Here is a 22,772-nt window from a genome sequence, read left to right as displayed (position 1 = left end):
TGTAAGTATCTCCAGCAGTACCACGTGAAAACTAAAGCTCAGCTCCTTGTTACTCTTATTGTTCTTCAAGTGGCAATCCTTCACATTCTCGCTTATTGTTTTCAGTCTCAAATGTGCTTCCCACTGATTAAAGCTCCACGTTGAACTCCAAGTTAAGGGGCCCTTGCTGAAGGGTCCTTGTAAAAGAGTGTGTGAAATAGCGGCTTTTGTAAATTTTGTGAGATTTTGGGCTGTATAACAATTTGACTTGACTTATTCATCAGGCCTGAAAAAAAACCACAATGGGTTGAGTGTTCCTCTGTCTACTGGATGTGTATTAAGCAATTTGACAAAAAAAATATCATATCAGCTTGTGGCTGTGTACATATATACAGTATGTCAGCTTGATTTGATGTTTTCTCAATTAGTAAGTAGTAGTAGTAGTAGTTTTAAACCAGCCAGCCAGAGTAGCTGATGTGTGGGTTGTTACCATAAACTGCATTTAACAGACTCTGTGACATAAATCTTAGCTTTCTAAAGAGTTGTTGTAAAGCTCAGTGTGGTGGCACTGGTCGTCACCATCTTGGCAGTCCTGACTCCACAAGCTCCCAGATAATCAAAAAATGGGCAAAGAGATGGAGCATGGGTGGAGCTGAAGCACGCTGAATGCAGGCCACCCTCCTGTTAATCAAAGCAGTGTTTTTTGTACCAGGCTGTAAACATGTTTCTTTCTGCTGTTGGACATTTTAACATAGGGACTTATGAAGTTTGACTCATTGTGGAACCAGCCACAAGTAGCCATTTGAGAAAATGCATTGGCTTCATTTCAGAGCCACTGAGTGGCCCGGTGCAAATTACTCAACCATTTCAAATTAAGCATTGAGCCATTGGATCATGTATGGTTGAATAGCTGAGTGCGGGTATTTGAGAGCAGAGCAGAAATAATTTTGTCTTCACTTGTACAAACCGATCATTGCTGTGACGAGAAAGAACTCTTCAACTGACCAAATGACTGATCTGGGTCTCACTGTGTTGCATTGGGGCCGATCACCTTCCACGTAAATGCATACTGAGTCTAAAGTCTGGTGAGGTAGAATAGAGGTCTTTCTGCAACAGTTGAAATGAGATACTACCACAGTGGAGCTAAAGGGATTGCACAAGTCATCAAGTTTTATTTTGATGGTAAAAATAAGCAGCCAGTCTCATAGCACTTGGCAACAATGTCCAGTAGTTCTGTACTGCAGCTGTCATCAGAAACTACTTGTGTTGATTCTGTGACATTTCTTTTTCTCCAGTGGACAGTTCAGTGCATATATTTGGGTGGATAATGGATATTTAAAAAAACAAAAAAACAACAATTCACACTGTGGAGTCCAGTAACACCATGAAGCTAGTTTTAAAAAAGAGGAAATCTTCCTGAGAAGAATGTGGGGTCTAGAGACAAATTCACATTTTGCTTGTCAGCTTCATTTTTGTTACACATTCGTCAACCAGCAGACACATCTATATGGACAGAATAGTGAAGTTTGGTTCAGATTATTACAGATTATTGTCTGATTTACTACAGTGGGACAGATTATTGTTGGAGCTTTGTGCAACCATGTCGAGCCCTCAAAGACAACACTTTCTTCAGTTTGGCACTATACACATTATTGTAACATGAAAACACATTAGCTTATAACTAAAGGCAAAATAATCACCACGTGTTGTGTTATTTATAACTGCCACTGCACTCTTTTGTGTATGTGTGCTGCTCGTCTTCCACACAGTGCACTTCACTATGTTTTTTGCACATCGTCTTGATTCACCTCTTCTCTCTTTTGCTCTTTCTGCAGCTGTTTGAGATCACAGTACCGATCACCCAAGGCACCAAGCCGGTGACAATCAGTGTGGCCAACCACACCCAGTGCAGCTGTCTGTCCAAACTGGACGTCTACAAACAAGTTCATAGCATCATCAGGAGAGCCCTGCCTGAGTAAGCACTCATACTCATCACTCACACACAACCACCCACACACACACACACACACACACCCACACACACCTGCAGACAGTCCTGTCGGCTTTGTCTCCTCAGAGCTTAGTTCCCATTGGTAATACACACAAACACACACAGTGAGTTGGAGTCTATTGTTACAGATGTTGCTTCCTCTGCTGTGTGTGTAACTTCAGGAAACACACACACTCAGATTATCTCTTGATTAACATCACAGTGTCGTGAAATGTGTTCCTGTGTGCATATGTACATGAAGCATGCTGTGATTTATGACCTCTCTGTAATGCTCTCTGACAGTCAGAATCTCACGAGGAAGTGGTTCCTGATGTTTTCTTTGGTCCGTGTTCTTTGAAATCAGAAAGATCTTTAATCATTTACCAAAAACGGATTAAAGCAGACAGCTCAGATACCTTTAATATAAACATGCATATTTAGAACGAGTGTTGCTTTCAAATATATTACATTTGGCTTCGATGTTTTAGTCCATTAATTAAAAAATAAGTCTAGCTGTCATTACAGCTGGCCTCACATCACTCTCAGTGGTTGGCCTCTGCTCATGTCTGCTGGATAGAATCTGTAGGTGTAACTCAGGAGTGGAGAGTGTCTAGTGATGAAGTCCTTCTGCCTTCATTGACCTTTAAACTTCAACATATACTAGGGAAGGTAGCAGCTGAGTGGCTTAGATGTGTTTGGCTAGCAGCCGTGGAGGAGAGACTGATCAGTACAATCTACACTTATCCTGAAATCTAGGAAATGAAGGAAAAGCTCTGGCTCAGAGTTCTTGTCTTTTTCTTTTCTATTCTTGGTTAATGTGGGCAGGAAAACTGCTTTTAGGTGCACTGATAGTAGTAGATAAAGCGACACTCCTACACCACCGGTTGCCGGAACACCTGATCCTGTCTGAATGCTGGCCAATAATACCTTGAGTGGCTGTATGAGGCCGGCTCCAGAACCTAAGTAACTTCATGTATGTTTAGAATTTGAAAATCTCTGAAATAGCTTGAAAGCAGCACATAGATGTTCAACAGATTTCTATCATCACAATAATTTAAAAGATGCATAATTACATCGCCATTCAATACAGTGGCTCTAAATAGTTCAAACTCAAGTACCATCCAAATATTACAGTATTACATTATTGCATTTAGCAGTACACTGAATCAATGACAAAGCTCCAGCAGGCTCTCAATGCCCAGGGTCAGTTCTCAGCCCCCTTGAGTCTAACACAAATCCTATAACCAGCCTCCAGCATGCTCCAGTGGACCCAGCCAGCTCTCTAAGCCTGACCCAAAGCCCCTAACACCGGCTCTCTAGCCCTGAGACAGCCTCTAGCGAGCTCCAGCGGGAGCACTCTGCTCTCTGCTGTGTGCGCGGGCCGCTGACATCCCTCCAGCAGAGAAGAAGGGGGACATAAACAACATCAGCATAGTTTAGATAAATCTCTGTACTAAGCAGGACATTTACAATGTAAAAATAAACTCAGTGCTGTCTGGTGAGCAAATATGTAAGCACTGTTTCTAAATAACTTCAAACATACTGAAGTCTTTAATAAGCTCATCTCGATATACGAGTTGATATACACAGTATATTCTTATAGTTTAACATGGAGGAAATCACTGTACCTTTAGAAAGAGAAGAATCTCCACAGTTTTTTCAGCCTCGTTCCTTTTTCAGATCAGGTGAATGAGCATTATGATGAATAGTGTGTGTGTGTGTGTGTGTGTGTGTGTGTGTGTGTGTGTGTGTGTGTGTGTCTGGATGAGGTGCATTACTGGGAAGTAATGACCTGTTCAATATGGAATGTGCGCTTATGTACTGTATGTGCCATAAATCTAAACCAAAGAAAAGATGAAGAATCAATGAAGGCTGTTAAGATGTCAGCTCATTAAACATTATTACCGTTTGTTTCTCCTCAAAGTTTGTCTGCTTCACTTTTTCTACTACACTCAGAAACACAATCACTGATGTTAATAGGCTCTGATACCATGTGAGTGTGTGGGTCACACACTCACATGGCAGTGGTGTTAAACACAATATGTCAGATTATGGCTGGAAAAGAAAATGCATTGTAGAGATTTTCACACCTACAAATCATCAAACATGTAAGAACACACACACACACACACACACACACACACACACACGCCCAAGCATGAAGCACACGTATGTTTCACATTAGATGAAGTGAGAGAAACACAGCAGCCCTTTCCCCAAATATCTCTTTGTCCTGTTCACTCCATCTTTTTCTTTCACTTTTCCTCTCAGCCCCCAGTCAGTGTGTGTGTCTGTGTGTCTGTCCGTGCCACTGCAGCTCTAATTGAAACCATACTGTGTCTCTTTTCATCGCCAGACTCTTTCACAGCTTCAAACAATTTGTCTGTCTGCGAACACACCTCCTGCTGTCTGTCTCCGAGTCCCAGTCAACGGTTCCCTAAACGTTGTATTTCAGCCAGAACATTTTCATTGCATTATAATTGACTGTGTGTGTGCTTGTGTGTGTGTGTGCTTGTGTGTGTGTGTGTGTGTGCGTGTGTGTGTGTATTTATATGCATTTTCAGACAAAGTATGATTTGCTTGGCAGTTTGTGGAAATCCAAACAAGGTGTCTGGTTTCCGGAGTAATTTTAACATCAGACTGGAGTTTGTTTTCATTAAGATTGATAAAAAGAATTTTTGGATATTAATTAAGAACAGCAATATATCGACTTAAGAGACCTAGGACGTAACAGTGTAGAAAGGTGTAGAAAGTCTTTTGTGTTATTTTACAGCAGCTGTGGCTGTACAGAGCTGTATGAAAATGATTTGGGGGATATTCAAGGGTTATGGTAGGGGGTCTTTTTAACTTTATGATTTATTGTGCGAAGATAAATCAGATGAATTGTCTTTTGTTTGCACCACAGATAATAAAGATGCTCTTTGGCCATATGCAGAGAGAACATGATTCTATCTTTAGCCATATTAGGGCTCAACCTTATTTAGAGATGATGCTGTGTTCCATCATCATAAGTGAAGAAGGAATGATTACTAAAGCTATGATGAAACCACCAACTACTACGGTACTGAGAATCTGTCTTTAGGGACCGTGAATATCGGAGGGATCTTTGAATCATCACATAGAGAGGCACTCACGTTCACAATGTGAATGACACATCAGCTGATCTGTCACGCTGCTCATTTCCTGCTGAATGACTAAAGTTGACCTGTCGGAAATATGTGGTGATTATCATCTATTGCATTTTTTGTGTGTGTGTGTGTGTGTGTGTGTGTGTGAGTGAGAGTGTGTGTAGCAGGCACTCACACATTTTTGGATCATTAATAATTCCTCACAACAAGTGCAAAGTGGAACGTTGCTGTCTTCGATTGCCTTTATTTCAAAATCCATCTAATGAGTTATTTCCTGTTATTTTGATTCATGCTAGGCAATTAGTGCTGACCAGTCACCTACATTAACTCTTTACTAACCTATTGCAGTAAATACTACAGCAACAGGCATGTTCATGTATTTTAACCCTAACCCTAACCCTAACCCTCTCTGTGTCTGAACCTCTCACCAAACAGAATGTTGATCTTTGGCACATTTTAAAATGCTCACTGACATTTTTTAAATAAAAAATATTTTTCAATACAATAGCCTACATTGTCTCCACCTGACAGGTACAGTCTGGTGATTAAGGTTGTGTTAAGGCAGCGAAAGTGACGTGGTTCAGGGTAGAGTATGATGCTAATTGCAGGTGTACTTTTGGGCCTCACTTCAGTGTTGCCTTTGTAACATCAGTTACACTTGTTTTTGAATTTTCGTCATCTATAGTCTTCGATATTTTTTGGGTTTGTTCAGTCATATCTATATATCTATGGCAGAGACAGTATGATGTTTCACAAATAAGTGAGTCTGATGAGCTTTAATAAATGTTCTCTGAGTGGGTTTTAGACTGCCCCTGTGTGCTTGTTAAAAGGTTTGACATGAAGTTTGTGCACTATGATTGGATGAATAACGTCCTGTGCCATTTGTTAAAAAAAAAATCACTCCGACTCATCAAAGTTATGAAAATGAACATACATGTACCAAATATCATGGAAATACATCAAATATTTATCATGATATTTCAGCCTGAACCAAAGTGGACTGAACAACTGACCACCGAACACATCAGACCACTGACATGGAAAAAAATGGATAGCTATATAGCTTTATCATATTTAAGGTCCGTTACATAAATAAACTAAATAATAATAAATGGATAGATAGATAGATAGATTAGTACCAAAGGAGTTAGATTAGTAGACTGGTTAGACTAGAACAAGGCAAATAGTAAAAACTGATAGTGTAGCAGATATCGTGGAGCCTAAAGAAGAAAAAAAAGAAAAAAGAAGCAGAAAGAATTTAATCAAAATCAAAAACTCAAAATAATTTAACCAATAAGATCATGTGGGGTGAACTTTGTATAAAGGTGCTATATAAATGAAGCCATTTACCATTCCTCATTTGTAAAGCTGGTAGGTAGGTGAGTAAATGTTTCTGGTTCATAGTGACATGAAGCAATAGAAACCCCAGAGATAGAGAGAGATATTTTTCTCATCCAAAATAATAAAATAATCTCCTCTCCCTCCTGCTCATCGGACTGAAGCCGACCCAAGAAATCTTACTTTGATCAAGGAGTTTATTCATTTGCAATCTTTGAACTGGCTTATCATAGGCAGTGGTTAAAGATGTTAACATCCATACACATACAGATCTGAGGAATCCCATTTCTTGAACCAGTTAGTACCCAGTTTCTGTCTGAGGCAAAACAAAACAAAAAAATAAATAAAAAAATGATGATGCCTTCTCTGGCTGGTGGATACTGGAGTTTACTGTTATTTAGACTGGATTTGTATGAGAAACAAGGACAATTTGGATCTATGCTGCCACATTTATCTGTAATTAATCTGGAACTCAACACTGGCTCGAAATCAGTGTTTTTCTGCTAGTTTGTAGATAAGTAGTGTCAGGTAGTACATATCAGTTAAATCTGTGAAAAACAAACACTGATTCAACAGTAACAACAGTAAGGCAATAGAACATAGTTCAACTTATACCATTTTTTTTACCGACAGTAAAAAAGATTCCCCAAGAAGATCTTGTAAACCTCAATCTACAACAATTAACATGTTATTGGCTAATTATGTTCAAATTTGGTGTTGATACTTAGTTTGAATGGCAGTGCTAGTGACACTTTACATGGAGACGTTAGATTGTGATAATGTTATTCATAACAATGTTTAATGTATCAACTTACAAGTTAATGTCAGTGTTGTTGTTCACAACTGATTTATACTGCCCTCCAGTGGCCAAAAAATCGGTCATTGCAAGTTTCATCTGATTGACAATTTGGCACAAGACGAAGATACAAAAGGTTCAAACTAGTTTTTAAAAATGCATGTTTCTATCTGCAGAAATGCTGGTCATTGTAGTGGACTGAGGCTGCAGAGGGCAGCTCCTAGTGTTTGATAGTAAGAGACTATGCCAATACCAATACCAGACGAGATGCTTCAGCAAAAGCAAAAACAGTTGTTAGATTTCCCTGGACAAAGAGTGACATAATAAAAAGAAACAGTAACCCCTGTGAAACATTTAGGTCTCTCAGGATATGCCACATAAATCTGCTCGGTGTCACCCTACTACCTACACCAGGGGCCAGATGTGTAAATGATGTGTACATGCATACTCCTCCCACACATGAACTGGGATTTATAAAAGACAAAACGGGTCAGCCTTTTCTGGACAACAGATTGTTTCTTTACACATGATGTGTCACTCTGTATGCAGTTGAACGTCTTGTCAACAAAGCTCAATGAGTTCAGGTGCTGCATGGATGCTGGTCGCACATGTAGCTCTATACTGGAAGTGCAACTATGGCTGCTTGCTTCAGTCATTTGTCACTATTCTGCTATTTGTGGATCTGGTGGATGTGAAACTGATAAATTACAGTGTAATTGATGGATGTATGATTTTCCAGAAACAAAACCGCCTGAGGTGTTAAGTCTCCTGTGTCTATTTTCAAATCTTTCTCTCTCTCTGTTGTAGGTGTCCAATAGCAAACAGAACATGTCCTCATGGTCAGACTTGGAGCAGCAGGCACTGTCGGTGTGTCAGCCTGACCGCCAATATGCACCACAACCCCCCTCCTCCACCACTGCCCCCTCAAAAGCCCTCCCAACAGCATCTTGGTGAGTGTTTGCACATGGGCACACAGACTGATTTATATTCTATGGTAATTTTTTCAGATAACATTGTAGAGAAAATGATTTGCTATTTTTTTCTGCTCAAGCTTTTAAAAAAATAGGAAAGAGGAAGAAAATCAACAGTTAGAGCTGCTGATAGGCATACAGAAGGTCTGACAGCCAACAAAGTAAAGACAGTACTTATATAACACCTTTCTAGTCTTCCGACCACTCAAAGCACTTTACAGGACATATCTCATTCACACACCGATGGTAGCCTTCAGGAGCAATTTGGGGTTCAGCATCTTGCCCAAGGACACTTTGACATGCAGACTGGAGGGGATTGAACCATGGATTGAACCGCAGATCGTCTGATTAGTGGATGACTGCTCTACCTCTGAGCCACAGCCACCCAGTGTAGACTGCTGTATATTGGAAGCTGTTAGACCTTCTGTAGCATCCTTCCTCAACATCATTGTAGCATGTATTTGACAGCTTTATTCATGTAACAGTGTCTTTTCAGTTAAGCAGCATTCTCTAAATTCGCAGTTGTCGTCACTCCACGATGCAGGTCCACAGCTACATAAAATGACCTAAAAAAATAAAATGACCTAATTGTTTTGTTTTTTTCATGGTATTTTAGAGGTTTTTATTTCCTGATAAGCAAGAAACGGTTGGTGATGATGACTCAAAATCAGTATGCAGGACTCGTGGGCGAATACTAATTTTACATCCCATGAAACACTTTCTGGTTTGTGATGTCACCAGAGTGTTTCTGAGGGTGTTGTATTACAGCCATGGACTCTGCTGTAAGCAGGATGTTTCTTTCCGTCCTGTAAATCTTTCCTTCTTATTTCTGTCACAGTTCTGGGATCACGCCACATTGGCAGCAGAGTTAGACTGGCCTGGTGGATTTAGCTACTAGATACATGGTATCAAGGCACTCTGTGTATTGGCCTATAAGTATTTAAATACTACAAACTTATTCCAGTACTGATATATAGTTTTGCATTGATTGTGCTATCCAATGAGCAAATGACAGCTTGTGTAGTTAAAAGTTTGGTGAGACCAGCTTGGAACGATTGTACAAGCCAACCTAAGCAGACGGGTCAGATTCGAAAATGTTCTGAAGCAGATCAACCCATAAAATGCAGTCCAAATAAACACAGTAGCTGGTAATAAACCTGACTGATCAGTGTGGCTTGTTGCTGCATGATGACTGTTGGTGCTGATGGTGTCCCTAAGGCCTGCACTGAGCACACACATACCAAAGACTGAGACAAACACACACTGTTAGTAAAGCCGCTTCCTCTATGGTCCACCTTGACAGGAGAATGTTCATGAGTTCACTTAGGGCTATTTATGACTGCGACGTCTTTGTTAAGAGTGTGTATGCGTGTTTGTTTGTGTGTTCCTCAGTGTGTGTGTGTTTGGCTATGATAACACTCTGGTCTCAGTGTAAACAAATGAGAAACAGAAGAATGTGGAGACCCCAGACCAGTAGATTCCACAGATAGAAAAACACACTTACACTAGAATATTACAAAACAAATGATTTGTGAAAGATGGCAGGAAATATTTTGTAGTGTTGAATTTCATTTTTGAAACACATTTAGAAACAAAAGCGTCTGAGTGGGTAAAAATAGCATGGCTGTGAAGAAATTATGTCTTTCTCAAAAAGCATGTGAGTCATTTGAAATTAGCTGTACAAATTCACACTCCCCAGAGGAAGATGAACTTTGAAGGTTACTGTACATGTCTATCCACTGTCCCCAACCTCTGAAGCCGTGGTTCCCAAACCTTTTAACCCACTGTACCCCTTTTAAGGCTTGTTTTAATGTTGTGAAACCTCAAGCTTATACAGATGGGTGACACATTTAAAGGAAAGCCAACATAAAGTGTCTTAGTGTGATGTTGGGGCCTCCAGAACAGCTTTGACACACCTTGGCATTGATTCTACAAGTCTCTGAACTCTACTGGAGGGATGAACACCATCCACACCGTGTTTTGATGATGGTGGTGGAAAGCACCGTCTGACATGTCGGTCCAAAATCTCCCATAAGTGTTGCGATATGGTGATTGTTAAGTCCAGGTCAAATGATTTACATTATTTTCATATTCAACAAACCATTCAGTGACCTGTTGTCCTCTCTTGACCACTTCCGTTAGGGTTGAAGTGCTCCATCACATTTAAATTTAGTCATTTAGCAGATGCTTTTATCCAAAGCGACTTACAGAGGATAAAGGTGATCTCCCAGAACAGCTTTGTATTGATATGCAGGGACCCTCCTTTGCTATATCTTTGAAACAAATGTATTTTATCATTTAATATTACAGGTAGCTTACCACCAATCATTCTTTTTATTTTTTATTTTATGAACAAATATAGGTCTTGTTTTTTTTTATCCATGTCACACACCTGCATTCAGTGTACATAATATTTGAACATGAGGTTAAGTTCAGCTCAACGTCCATCACTAGTGAGAAGCTAGCTGTTCTAACTGTGCTATTCTAGTCTAACATTAGCTAGGTCAAGAAATAAAATTCAAAATACAACATTATCTTACTATCAAGAAAAGACTCTCTATCTGTATGTATTTTATTCAAATAAATAGTCAGTTAAGTTGTTAAGTTAAGTTGACAGTAGAGAAATCCTTGTATAACATGTTGTGTCATTGGTTGTGGCATAACTGGTATGGTATGGTTCACATCTGTTGAATTTAATATGTTAAAACAAACAACAAAAATTTAAATTGTAAAATTTAAATGTAATATACAATATCGTTCAAATAACATAACATCAAATTGATCAGAAATACATTTTAGACATTGTAAATAGTGTAAATGCCTTCCTCAAAGCACCCCATAGTTGCAACACACAATTTGGGACCCACCCAACACTTTTCCTTCCACTCTTTTTTTCCACAAGTTTACTTGTTTTTGTGTGTTAGGCATATAAAGAAATCATGCACATTTGCATACATTTTCTCAGTTGGAAGATGCTGTGCAGTATATCCAGGACAGTCTTATTCAATCTGCCGTGTCGTCCTAAAAGGAATACCAGGCTTCACAACACAAACACTTCTCATGTCACCCCTCAAAGATTAGGACAAAAAAATAAAGTTTGGCAAGTAGGTTTGACAAATCATGGCATTAGTCCAATAGGACAGACAGTAATATGTAATATATACACTGTAAAATATTACACACACATAGCTCTGTGTGGAAGCACTCCCCAAAAACATGTGTTGATATGTCTGAGAAGGTTAAAATGACCTTGACATACAGAGTGAGCATGACAGGATGGTGTTTAAATAGGCAGTACAAATGAAGATGGATGATCATTTTGTGAAAGCCAAGTTCAGCCAGAAAGTGAATACAGACTGTGGGAGATATTGTAAGAAATTAAAAACTTTGACATCCAACAGTTCATACATGGAACTGGGTCATCTGTGTAGGCCAGAGGGACTACCTCCTCCTCATCTGAATGTCAGTGAGAGCTACAGTAACATTTTCAGTGTCTGCTTTTGCACTGGAGTTCTCTGATCTCTCTGTACCGTGTAATTCATACCATGATGCAGCTCACCATGATACCAAGATCACAAACACTCTCACATACCGATGGCATGGCCATGAGGACCAACTCCTCCCAAACCATCTCAGCAGGGCCGGTCCTAGCTATGGGCAATGTGGGCGGCCGCCCAGGGCGCATTCTCCGTGGGGGGCGCACGAACGCCCGAAAAAGCAAAAAACCTCGGTAATTTTCGAATCCGCTCATTAAGTTAGCGGAGCGGGCGCCCCGGGAGCGGGGTGTTGACAAGGCAGAGGGGGGCGTCGGACAGACCGATGGGGCGCACGGCGCATCCAGGGGCGCACGGGCGGCCGTTAGGGCGCACGAGAAAATGTTCGCCTCGGGGGGGGGTTCGCCCAGGGCGCAAATGTGGCCAGGACCGGCGCTGCATCTCAGTTGGGTTTAGCTCGGAAGCAGCACTCCATCACTATCTATCTTGGTCACATATGTCAGTGCAGAATGCTGTGGTGTTCTGGTGGCCTGTCCCTTGAATTTTGAATAAATCACAAACATATCAGCATCAAACACCTCGACACCATCACTACTCCTCCATGCTTGACAGTGGGAACCACACATGCAGATACCATCCTTCCTCGTCTCTGCGTCTCACAAAGACACTGCAATTGGATCCATTATTTGTGTTTCTTGGCTCATGCAGTTCTGTTTTTGTTGTTGTGGTTTCTCTGCAGAAATGTGGCCATGGAGGTATGATTCACACAGTCCCCTCTAAACAATTGTTGTTTGGATGTGTTTGCTACTTGAACTTTTTGAAGAATTTATGTAAACTCTGATCTGAGGTGCCATTAATTGGCGATTAACAAAGCTGATGTGAAAACCTCAACAGCAACATGTCCATTCAAGGCACTATAGGAGACCTAAAGACATCCGAGGAAGCAGCCATCTAGTCCCCCATCCAGCCAGTTTTGATATAGTTTGGTTCAAAAGAATTCCTAACTATAAAGCTTGGTAGGGTAAAGGTTTTTCTGTTTTCCATCAGGAAACATGGCCTCCATATAATGTCCAGGGCCCAGTATTTCAAAATTTGTAATCTGGATTAGAATAATCCGGATAATGAAATCCTCCTTTTCTCAGTCATGGATCAAGGTGATCCTGCTGACTTTATCTGAGTATTTCAAAACACTGGGAGGGTGGATTTTCAAATCCCGTCTCTTCGCCTCCTGATCGAAACATGGCAGACTACCTCAGGAAAGGAGCAGCTGGGAGCACGACTTCACATCAAAAGTGTAAGTTTACCGTCGTCTAATGTGTAGTGGATTAAAGACCATATGAACACCAACCAACATATCATGCAAGCTAACTTCTTGAATTGTCACCTAATTAAAACCAGGCCGTAGAGATCTCTGATTGAGCCGCGGCCGTGCTAAAGGTAGCTAACTCGGCTCCATTGACTTGTGTGTTAAGCAGCCTGCAGGCTAGCGAGGTAGCGAGGTAAAGGGAACTAATCAGACCTACATCATACCTTAACTCTTTAAACTAACACCAACCTGTTCAGACTGTATTAGCGTTACGTCATAGGCTCCATGTGTACAGACCAGGCTGCTGCAGTACTGTTACACGGTACGAGTATTAAGTATACGGTTCATTCAGCAGTGTCAGAATGGTGGTGATGATGTCATGTTTTTGTGTACATAAACAAAGATATACTCATACACCTTCTCTGTCTTCTGCTTTCAGAGTCCACTCACAGCAATGGACCGCTCAGCTATTAAGGACAACCACTGGAAATCTTTGGAAACGCTTTAATTGTATTGATACATTCAAGGTTTTAAAGTTATTGGATTTTGAATAAAGTGCTTGAAACTGCTTGAAATTGTAATTGCATTTCTTTCATGGTATATAGCTTGGTCAGTGGCACAATTAGAAACATTTAATCTGATTTCTGCCTTATATAGAAGGCTCTCACTGAACATAATTATGGTCATTTATAGCAAATTAGCATCTGATTTGATGAAGTCAAATAATCAGTTTGTACACAAACAATGAAATGCATTGATGCATGTTTCAAAATCACATTCAAGCTATTTAAATGCATTGATGCATGTTTCAAAATCACATTCAAGCTATTTCTAAACATTTTTAAATTGCATTTTTAAGCTTCTGACTGAAGTCAAATTTATCTGAATGAATGAAAAAGTGAAAGTGCTTCAATGTGCAGCTTGAGTAACAATATCTAGGAGAAGTGGAGCTGTTTGTATGTGTGTTTGCAGAAAACTGACCTTTGCCAGTGGCTGTTAGTCACTCAAAAACAAGACTCTCACCTAACCCACAATGCATCAGTTTCATGTGATCCTGCAAAATTATAGCCTTGTTTACGGCATTATTTTAGATTGTGATTGTCCAAACCATTCTATCAATATAATATGCCATTCAGATCTTTTAATATCACTATAATCCACAAACTATCATACCCACATTTAACATTTATGTGAATTTTTAACTTTAAACCAGCCTTTACAAATTCTTCTTGGGAAGGTCTGTGGATTACACGTCACATTGTGTTCCCTAAATCAGGAATTTGTGCCTTCTTCAGTACTTATATATTTTTTATCTCCTTTATTTCCTTGAAATAATAACTGAACAATTAAACAGTCTGTTCCCGCAGATAAAGTATTTGCTCCTTTTAAATAAATAAATAATAATAATTAATTATAATTGTCTCCATCAATAACATAATGTGTTCCCTCAAAGAATCAATCAAAACTTCTCCGAATGATGCAAAAAATTTGAATCCTTGAATTGTGTCACTTTGTTCCTACATTGTAGTAGTAGTAGGAGGAGGAGGAAGAGGAGGAGGAGAAGCAACTAGACTTTGGGCACATCTTAAAGTTATTGTCTTGAGGGTAGGTCTCAAGATCAGATGCTATGATAGTACAATATAATAATTATCTTTGACATGTGAATCATTTTTAGGCTAAATAAAGTTCCTCTGAGGCTTGTTACACTGATTTAGGTTGCTAAAGTCTGAGTAAACACATGCTGCTACGCTGGAGTAGACACAGCTTGCATTTAGTCTGCAGTAAACTGTCTGTGTTATGTGTTTGTTAATCTGTGTGTGGAACAGTGTGAACATACATTTGCCAGACCTTCTGTTGCTCTCTCTCTCTCTCTCTCTCTCTCTCTCTCGCTCTCTCTCTCTCTCTCTCTCGCTCTACCTCCTCTTGTTTTTCTCAGCTAAAAGATGATTTGCCAGTATTGAAAGAGAACCATCTGTGTTATCCCTGAGGAAAGAAAGAACAACCACTAGTCCATTTCAGGAATGTCTCAATCTCATAGTTTATCAGTGTCGTCAAACGACTGTCACGCACACAGTTTATTGGTAGTTCTGTTTTCAATAATAGATAACATTTACAGCAATGTTTTGATTAGGTTAGTATGTGTTTTCTTAGAATGGAACATGGGTAACCTCTGTATTTCACTTAACAGGCTTAGTACAACAGACTCTACTGAATATATACTGCAAATGTGATTGTTGATTAAAACCTGTTCAGCTCAACTCCCTCATCTAGAATTCTCTTTCTGAAAATTCCGTATTACAAAATATTCCGGGTATCAAACATTCTGTGTGACCAAACATTCTATTGATTACTATCAACTTATAAAAATAACTTATTGCAAAAAAGTAATTTGTTCAAATCAAAATGTTGTTCCCCCTGCTGTGTGCATTCTATCTCAATTTACAGAAGTTCACGACACAGAAGTCCTGGATTTGAGGACATTTTTATAGATGCTGTGGAACTGTGATCTATAAAGTGAAAAGAGTTGATAACACTAGTGCTGTACACTCTGCAGTCATTTAAGACAAACCTCTCCTGTGTGTCTTTTGATCTCTACAGACATATTATCAGCAGATGTGTGTGGCCCAGATAAGGAGCTGGACATGGAAACCTGTCAGTGTGTGTGTCGGGATCAAACTCAAGACTGTGGCCCTAACCGACACCTGGACCTTAACACCTGCCAGTGCATTTGCAACATCCCGCCTGTTCTGTCCTGTCCACTGAACTACATCTTCAATAAGGAGACCTGTCAGTGCATGTGCAGCAAGACGTGTCCAAGGCACCAGCCCCTCAATAAAACAAAGTGTTCATGCGAGTGTAATGAGTCGCCCAATAAGTGCTTCCTCAAAGGAAGGAGGTTTCATCAAGCCACATGCAGGTAAGGAGTGATGGAGGGGGTTCCACCATTTAATCATATTTACTGATTAAAAATGTCACATTTAGTGGGACAGTATACACATACTTTTCTGTCAAACCCGAAGTCTAGCTGAACGACTGGACAAACGCTTCCTCTATCATGCACAGTAAAGACAGAGACAGTATACTGAATGATAGACACACAGGTGAATAGTGTTGTTGCCAGGCAGCTGCCAAATGTAATTTATAATTTGCTTTAAGCTTTAAGTAAACTAGTCTAAATCTTCACTCGATGTTTGCCAGAATTTCCAAATGGTTTTCTCTGCCGTTTCATTCCTCAAAGTGAAAAAAAAGTAATATTGTTGGTTAAATTACCGCTGAAGAGAGACATTTTTCACATTGGACCTTGTGAGATAGGGAAGTGTATTTCTTGGCGGACGTAGGGAGTAGGGAGTGGAGGGATTTAGAAATTACTGCATCATAAAAGCATTGATCATAATGCCAGAAGATCATGACTACAAGAGCAATGCAAGAGTGAAGTATATAGTGTGAACATGTTGATCACCAGCCATTGTGGCTGGTAAGTTTCTGAAGTTACCAGCCTAATATTTCATTACTCATTAACACATACTATTCAGGGTCTAATTTGACCCATTTTTTCTACATAAAAATAAAATGAAAACATTAAAACTTTTCTTTTTAGCTAGAAATTTGACGATTTATCTTAATGTGACCCTGAATATACAAAAATAGAAATATTTTACAACGTTCTAAACATGTTTTAGTGCAGATAATGCACAGCAGCGGGTTCCCATAGAAACCACGCGTCCTGCAAAATAGATGGTAAAGTGCCTCAGTTTTTTTTAAATACACACCAAAATGAATTTTCACCCACATTTGGCAGGTTGGCAGGTGTTAATTTAGAGCCCTGATCCATCCATCCATCCATCCATCCATCCATCCATCCATCCATCCATCCATCCATCCATCCATCCATCTTTTTTCTAACCCAGCATCTAATGCTAGGGTAAGAGAAAGAGGCGGGGCCCATTATCTCTGTAATAAGATTTAAGGATTAATATAGTCTAGAATATGCCTATGGTGTGGTCACGATAAATTTAATGGGAATATTATAGCACAAGGTTTTTTCAAGGTCATACAGAGAATATTTACAACTACAGTTTTCCTATACAGTGATGGTTTCCTTTTCTACACTGCTGTATTTCTAACATTATATTGTCATGTGATATTTAAAGCCAATGTGTTGGCATAGAATTATTAACTAATTTATGCACCAGTTTGTTACATTAATAAGACAAATTAGTATAGTTTCTATATTAGTGTTACTATGGCAAAGCATTTGGCTGCTCTTATGTTTCAGCAGTTGCATCATCTTGGAGCCCCCGCTCTAACACACACTGTGATCAGTGTTCTGGCTGAACACACAATAATGCGTTTAGCCAGAGGAAAGCACTGCTCCGACAGTGGTAGGTGGTTATTGGGTTATTGCAGTGAACCTGGTGTGTAATACAAGACCACAATGTGCTAATGACTTCTCGGAGCTGTCACTTAACCATTTCCTCTCCCTGCACAGGAGGAAACACACACACATACACACACATCCATCTATCCCGTCTAGTATTGACCTTTCGTGACCTTGTTAGAGGGTGATTTATGAGTATAACATAGCAATAGGAATCTAGTGTCTGGGATCTGGCACTCGTGTGTATGTGACTGTGAAAATGTGTGTTTGAAAGAATGTGTGTGTGTGTCTATTTGAACTCTTCTATGTATTTCATCATGGGTTCATAGGTCTCTTTAAGTAACCATGACTAAATATTCTGTCATCCACTAAGTGACACCCTGTGCAGCCAGAAATGCAGTAGCAATTTCACGCCAGTCCCAGAATCTTTGTTGTTTTAATGAAGTGCGTTTGTGCTACATAAAAGAAGATTCCATCCTTCCAACACCTCATGTGTTTTTGGAATTATATGGATTCACTCCTCATGTTATCATTTGAAGGTTGGATTGTCAGGCCTTGACTCTGGCCTGAGGTTAATCAGATATGAGCCTTTGAAGGCCAAAACTAATGTTATCACTTTCTCATGATGCCCAATAACAGTAAGTAGTAGTCAGTTCCCCTGGTTTCAGCGTGGGCTGTAAATCACATAGAAGTTCTGAAGGCTGTAGTTTTTATTTCTATGAAATCTAAACCTTTGTTGTAATCTTTGACCTTTAGAAAACATTATAAAATAGTTACTGTTTGTCTTTGCATGGCAAACTGAAAACCTGCAGCATCTTGGGAAACAGTGGACCACGTTGAGCTTCCATGGATGTAGACTATGAGTGAGCAAATTCGAATACAATAAGTAATTTTTAGTTTTCATTTACACAGATCTGAAGAGTACTATGGAATCAGGTGTTACAATGTCTCTCCAATGAATGTCCAAACGAATGCCATCATGTGAGATGGAAAATGGCCTTCATTCTTAACTAACACTAGCTATAATTTATGATGGGAATGTAAAGAAAAAGGCTAGCATCACAAACCACCACAATTCATTGATAGGCCTTCAATTAGTCCAGGCCTAGTGGTCTGAAGGCAGAAGCTCTTCCTGAGCCGCTCAATTCCGGTCTGGTGTATCTGGAACCTTCTTTCTGATCATAGCAGGGAGAAAAGTTGGTTAGAGGTTGGAATCATTAAAGGCAGTGTCCTTTAGTGCCACCTTAAGGTTACCATTTGTGGTTTTGGTGAAATGTCTTTGCTATGCTACTAACTAATAATGGATTTCTAAGAAATTTAGTACAAATATTCATGTTCCCCCTCAGAATGAATTTGATGTACACCGTAGACTTTTTATCTCGAATCGTTAGTAATATCAGCTCAACTAAACCTTGCTGTACACATTCATGCTCTCCAGAGGATAATCCCTTTCTATTTTTGACATTGCAGAGGCTTTCCTGTAGTAGGACCAATTTGATGGTCAGTGTTCCATTATTGAAAGATTTTCAATCATTTAGCAACTTTAGTCTAATGCCAAGAAATGCCCTGAGTGCAATCATCCTCCCAGGGGCATAAATCCTTAACAATTTTTTTATTCCTTCAGCACCACCCTTAGTACATACTTCACATTGTTGTCCCACTTCTGCTTTCTCAACAAGGTCAAAATTGAAAACCCTTCAAAATAGTCTCTTATATGTAAAAATAGCGATTATTATATTGCTGAAAGCTGTAAGCCCATGCCAACTAAGTTAAAAATCCTCGCTCACCACTATACCATTTAATACAATAAGTCCTTTTTATTCACAGTCCTGCCAAACCAATACATTGTTTTGATTCACCTGACATTGCGCTGTTGTGTTAGTTTTGAAGGTAAATCCTGTTTTTCATCTTTCTTTGCAGTTGTCTCAGGCCTCCCTGTGAGGTAAGGAGGCGAAGGTGTGAACCAGGATTCTCCTTCAGTGAGGAAGTGTGTCGCTGTGTACCATCCCACTGGAGACGGCTCGACTAACCACTGAATAATCACGTGCTAACAAGATGCTAATGAACAGATAACAAACTTAACAAGTAGAATTTATCATCCATCCCCCGTAGACCTGCTGCTCATGAGTATCCCCATCGGCTGCAGCAGCAGCTAAGTGTGCGGACCCTGATGAACGTGGGAAAACCTTAGTGATTGGAGTGCAGATATGGGAAACTCTGGTGATTTTAAGATGGGACATGCACTGATTGGACTATGAAGACGTTTTATGGGAGAGTGGCTTATTAGAGCCCAGAAACAGAAGGAAGGACTGAAAGAGAGAGAGGGAGAGAGAGAGAGACAGAGAGAGACAGAGAGAGAGAGAGAGAGAGTCCACATTCAACATTTTAAAATATTGTCTAAATAATTTGTTTTAAAATATTTTGTATTAATTATGTCTCGTATTCTTCTGTCAGATATTGATTATATAATTTATTAAATGTTATTTTTAAACCTCTGTTTATTGCAATTTCAATCTTTTTCTATGAAAATACACTGTGATCAATTTTTTTTTATATCATGTATAGTATATGTGTAAAATAAAGTATACTGGACATTGTATGCTGTAAACTCTGTTCTGGTGCATGTTATATTGTGGTAGAATCTCACGGTAAATGCCAAAGGTAAAACTGTGTGATGACTCCATTGTGTACTTTTAGAAACACTCAGGGTCTTCTTTTGTTCAGTTCATCCATATTTATGAAACTCATCATGAATAGTTTTTATACGTGAGAGATGAAAATAGAAAAATATTAAAGACAACTTAAATTAAAAATTGATAGCTGTGGCATGATGAGACCACTGATGGTATAAAGACAGGAGAACATTTGCATGGTGTCATCAACAGGTTTTTGAAGAGCCACTTTGAAGCTTAGAATATCTGGCTCTGGCTGCCGCCATGTTGACAGTCCTGCTTCTTCCACCTCCCCTCTAATCTAAAAATCGGCAAAAACCTGGATTATTGGCAGACCTGGGACTGACCGAATGACGCCTGTGCGCTCAAACAAGCCATCTGTACCAGGCTGTAACATGTTTATTTCTGCTGTGAATTTGGACATTTCAATATGGGCACTTATGGAAACGTTATGTAGCCAGCTTCAAGTGGCCATTTGAAGAAATGCAGTTTTTGGTAGTTCCACATGGGCTTTACTTCACAGCCACAGAGGTTACCGCTTAGATGAGATTCATCATCTCACCTCCAGTATCATCCCCCACCCCACTCCCCAAGTTTTAATGATAAGTATTACTTTCTTGTTATGTCATTTCCTGTGCCACAAGACAACAATTCAATGATAGATAGTCAGAAATAATGGTGCACTGTTATATGTTACATGTTTGTCACTCTGAAGAAGAACTGACAGCAGTTTGTAACCACACTTTGGTGTTCTTTCTTTTCACTTCCATGTTCTTGATCTGTATGCTAAAGTCAACTTGATGTAATATGATCATGTCAACAGGGTATTCTAATGAGATGTCCATAGTGATCACTACTTGTATCTAAGAGACACTGTTTTGGATTTGGAATAAATATTTTACATCAGGTTATTCTTTAGAATGAAGAAATCCATCCTCTACAGCAGCAGGTTTTTAATTTTAAGCAACCCTAAATTCACAGATTTTCTGGACTGTGTTACTTTACTCTGGGTCGGGTGAAGTGTGTAATATACTATGTATATATAAGTCACACACCACCAACTGTTTGACTGATTTTGGTGAAACCGGATCATATTTTATGGAGAAAATGTTTTCTGGTTTTCCCTCTGATGTCTGTCTCCGGCTGCTCCGCCTCAACTCTCTGTGATTTACAGAGTTTATGATGGACAGTGAGATAAACTGCTGACAACTGTAGCTGCTGTTAGCTAATGTTAGCTCAGTTTGTTAGCCAGACTGCCCGGACTGTGCGGTCACTGCAGAATTCCCACATTCAGAGGATCCTGGACTGTTGAGTCATAAAGACATGTTATCAAAAAACTAACCATATTATTGTTTCCTCCTCATTTCCTTCCTGGACATTCTCCAGCAATGAGTCGTCCTCCCTGCGGCTACCCAGACGGCAGAGTACAAATGAAGGTTAACGTCATGCAAATATGAAAACATCCATCAGCCTTTAAATTGAACTAAGATGTTTTCAGCCTTCAGATGTTTCTTTATTGAGCAGGATGAAGAACCCAGCAGTTAAACCTGATAAATCCACTGAATGTCAGACCCTGTCAGCTGGGTTTGATGCAAGTCAGCCCACAAAAAAAGGACAAAAAAGGCAATGAAATAAAGGGAGTAATGCTTAAAATAAGCAAGATAAGCCAAGCTTTTTTTAAAACAAGTAAAAATATCTACCTCAAAGAACCCACAGTCATCTTCACACTGCGGCCAGACTAAAAATAAGTTATTTCGTCTTGATACAAAAAGTACATAGGGCCATCCAGCAGGTTTGAACCTGAACATTCCTCCTATGAGGCAACAGTGCTAAGTGTGCTAATAGTGTGTAGTATTTGGTGTCATCTAGAAAAGGTGTTACTGATTGCAAACCCCTCACCCCACCCTCTCTTTCTTAGTGTGAAGGACAAACTATGGTGACCACCAAATGTTTGTCTCTTCTGGGCTGCTGTAGAGGTTCAACATGGTGTCTGTAAATATAAAAGGTTTAAAGGGTTTCAGGTGATTATACACTGATGAAAATATTGTTAGAAATATTTTCAAGGTAAAAATATTTTTAATTAAAGTGTAACTGCACATCCAGATTCTGCTGAAAGTAAGAAGAATGGACAGTGTAAATTGTTCTGAACCTCAGAATTTGGCTTTGGCTGCTGCCATCTGTAACGGCACCTACCTGTCAATCCAAGCAGCCATGCTGTAATTCTGCATAACTTTAAGGCTTAATATCATTTGAGCAGGTGAGTTCTATAAAAATTCACCCTCAGTACAGTTCCAATGTCTGATTTCATGTCATGACATATATTATGGCTAAATTCCACCAGGCTAGTTAATGTATGAAACCCCAGCAGCAGCCCATGTTAATCTGCACAGAACAGCTCGAGCTGACAGGAAGTCAGACAGTTAAATGGCATAGAGAATGCAGTCAATTCTCATGGTAGAAGCACATAAACCAAGAAAAACACGACATAATCTGAACAAGTTAGCAAAGTCTGATGGGCTTCTTCTTCTTAAATGCTCCCAGTGGGGTGTAAAGTCACATAGAGGACGTACTAAAACAGCATTGCAGCCGCAACGTGCCAGTGGAGCTCCACTGTTAGACTCCATGTTAGCGTTGGCCTTGCAAGGTTGAGGGTGATTTAAAAGGATTTAAAAGCATGTCAAGTGACCAGTTCATCAAGAAATTTAATGAGATGGAAATAC

At 39.6% G+C, this 22,772-nt stretch overlaps 1 protein-coding gene across 2 annotated transcripts in view; it reads left to right on the top strand.

Annotated features, from left to right (window-relative positions):
- The window catches only part of vegfc (vascular endothelial growth factor c), a 62,412-nt gene extending 41,407 nt beyond the window's left edge, over positions 1-21,005 (top strand). The window contains exons 4-7 of one of the 2 annotated variants that reach the window (XM_010752811.3): positions 1,815-1,954; positions 8,039-8,181; positions 15,601-15,919; positions 19,301-21,005. In XM_010752811.3, coding sequence (XP_010751113.2) covers positions 1,815-1,954; positions 8,039-8,181; positions 15,601-15,919; positions 19,301-19,409 — 711 coding nt within the window. In that variant the 3' untranslated portion in view covers positions 19,410-21,005. Of the gene's footprint in view, positions 1-1,814; positions 1,955-8,038; positions 8,182-8,724; positions 8,863-15,600; positions 15,920-19,300 lie in introns of those variants that run through there. The other variant, XM_027282324.1, reaches the window with a different exon arrangement.
- Positions 21,006-22,772: the final 1,767 nt, after the last annotated feature.

The sequence above is a fragment of the Larimichthys crocea genome, chromosome X (genome assembly GCF_000972845.2).
Source record: "Larimichthys crocea isolate SSNF chromosome X, L_crocea_2.0, whole genome shotgun sequence".
NCBI classification, from domain to species: domain Eukaryota; kingdom Metazoa; phylum Chordata; class Actinopteri; family Sciaenidae; genus Larimichthys; species Larimichthys crocea.
This window is presented reverse-complemented; position numbering and strand designations above follow the sequence as displayed.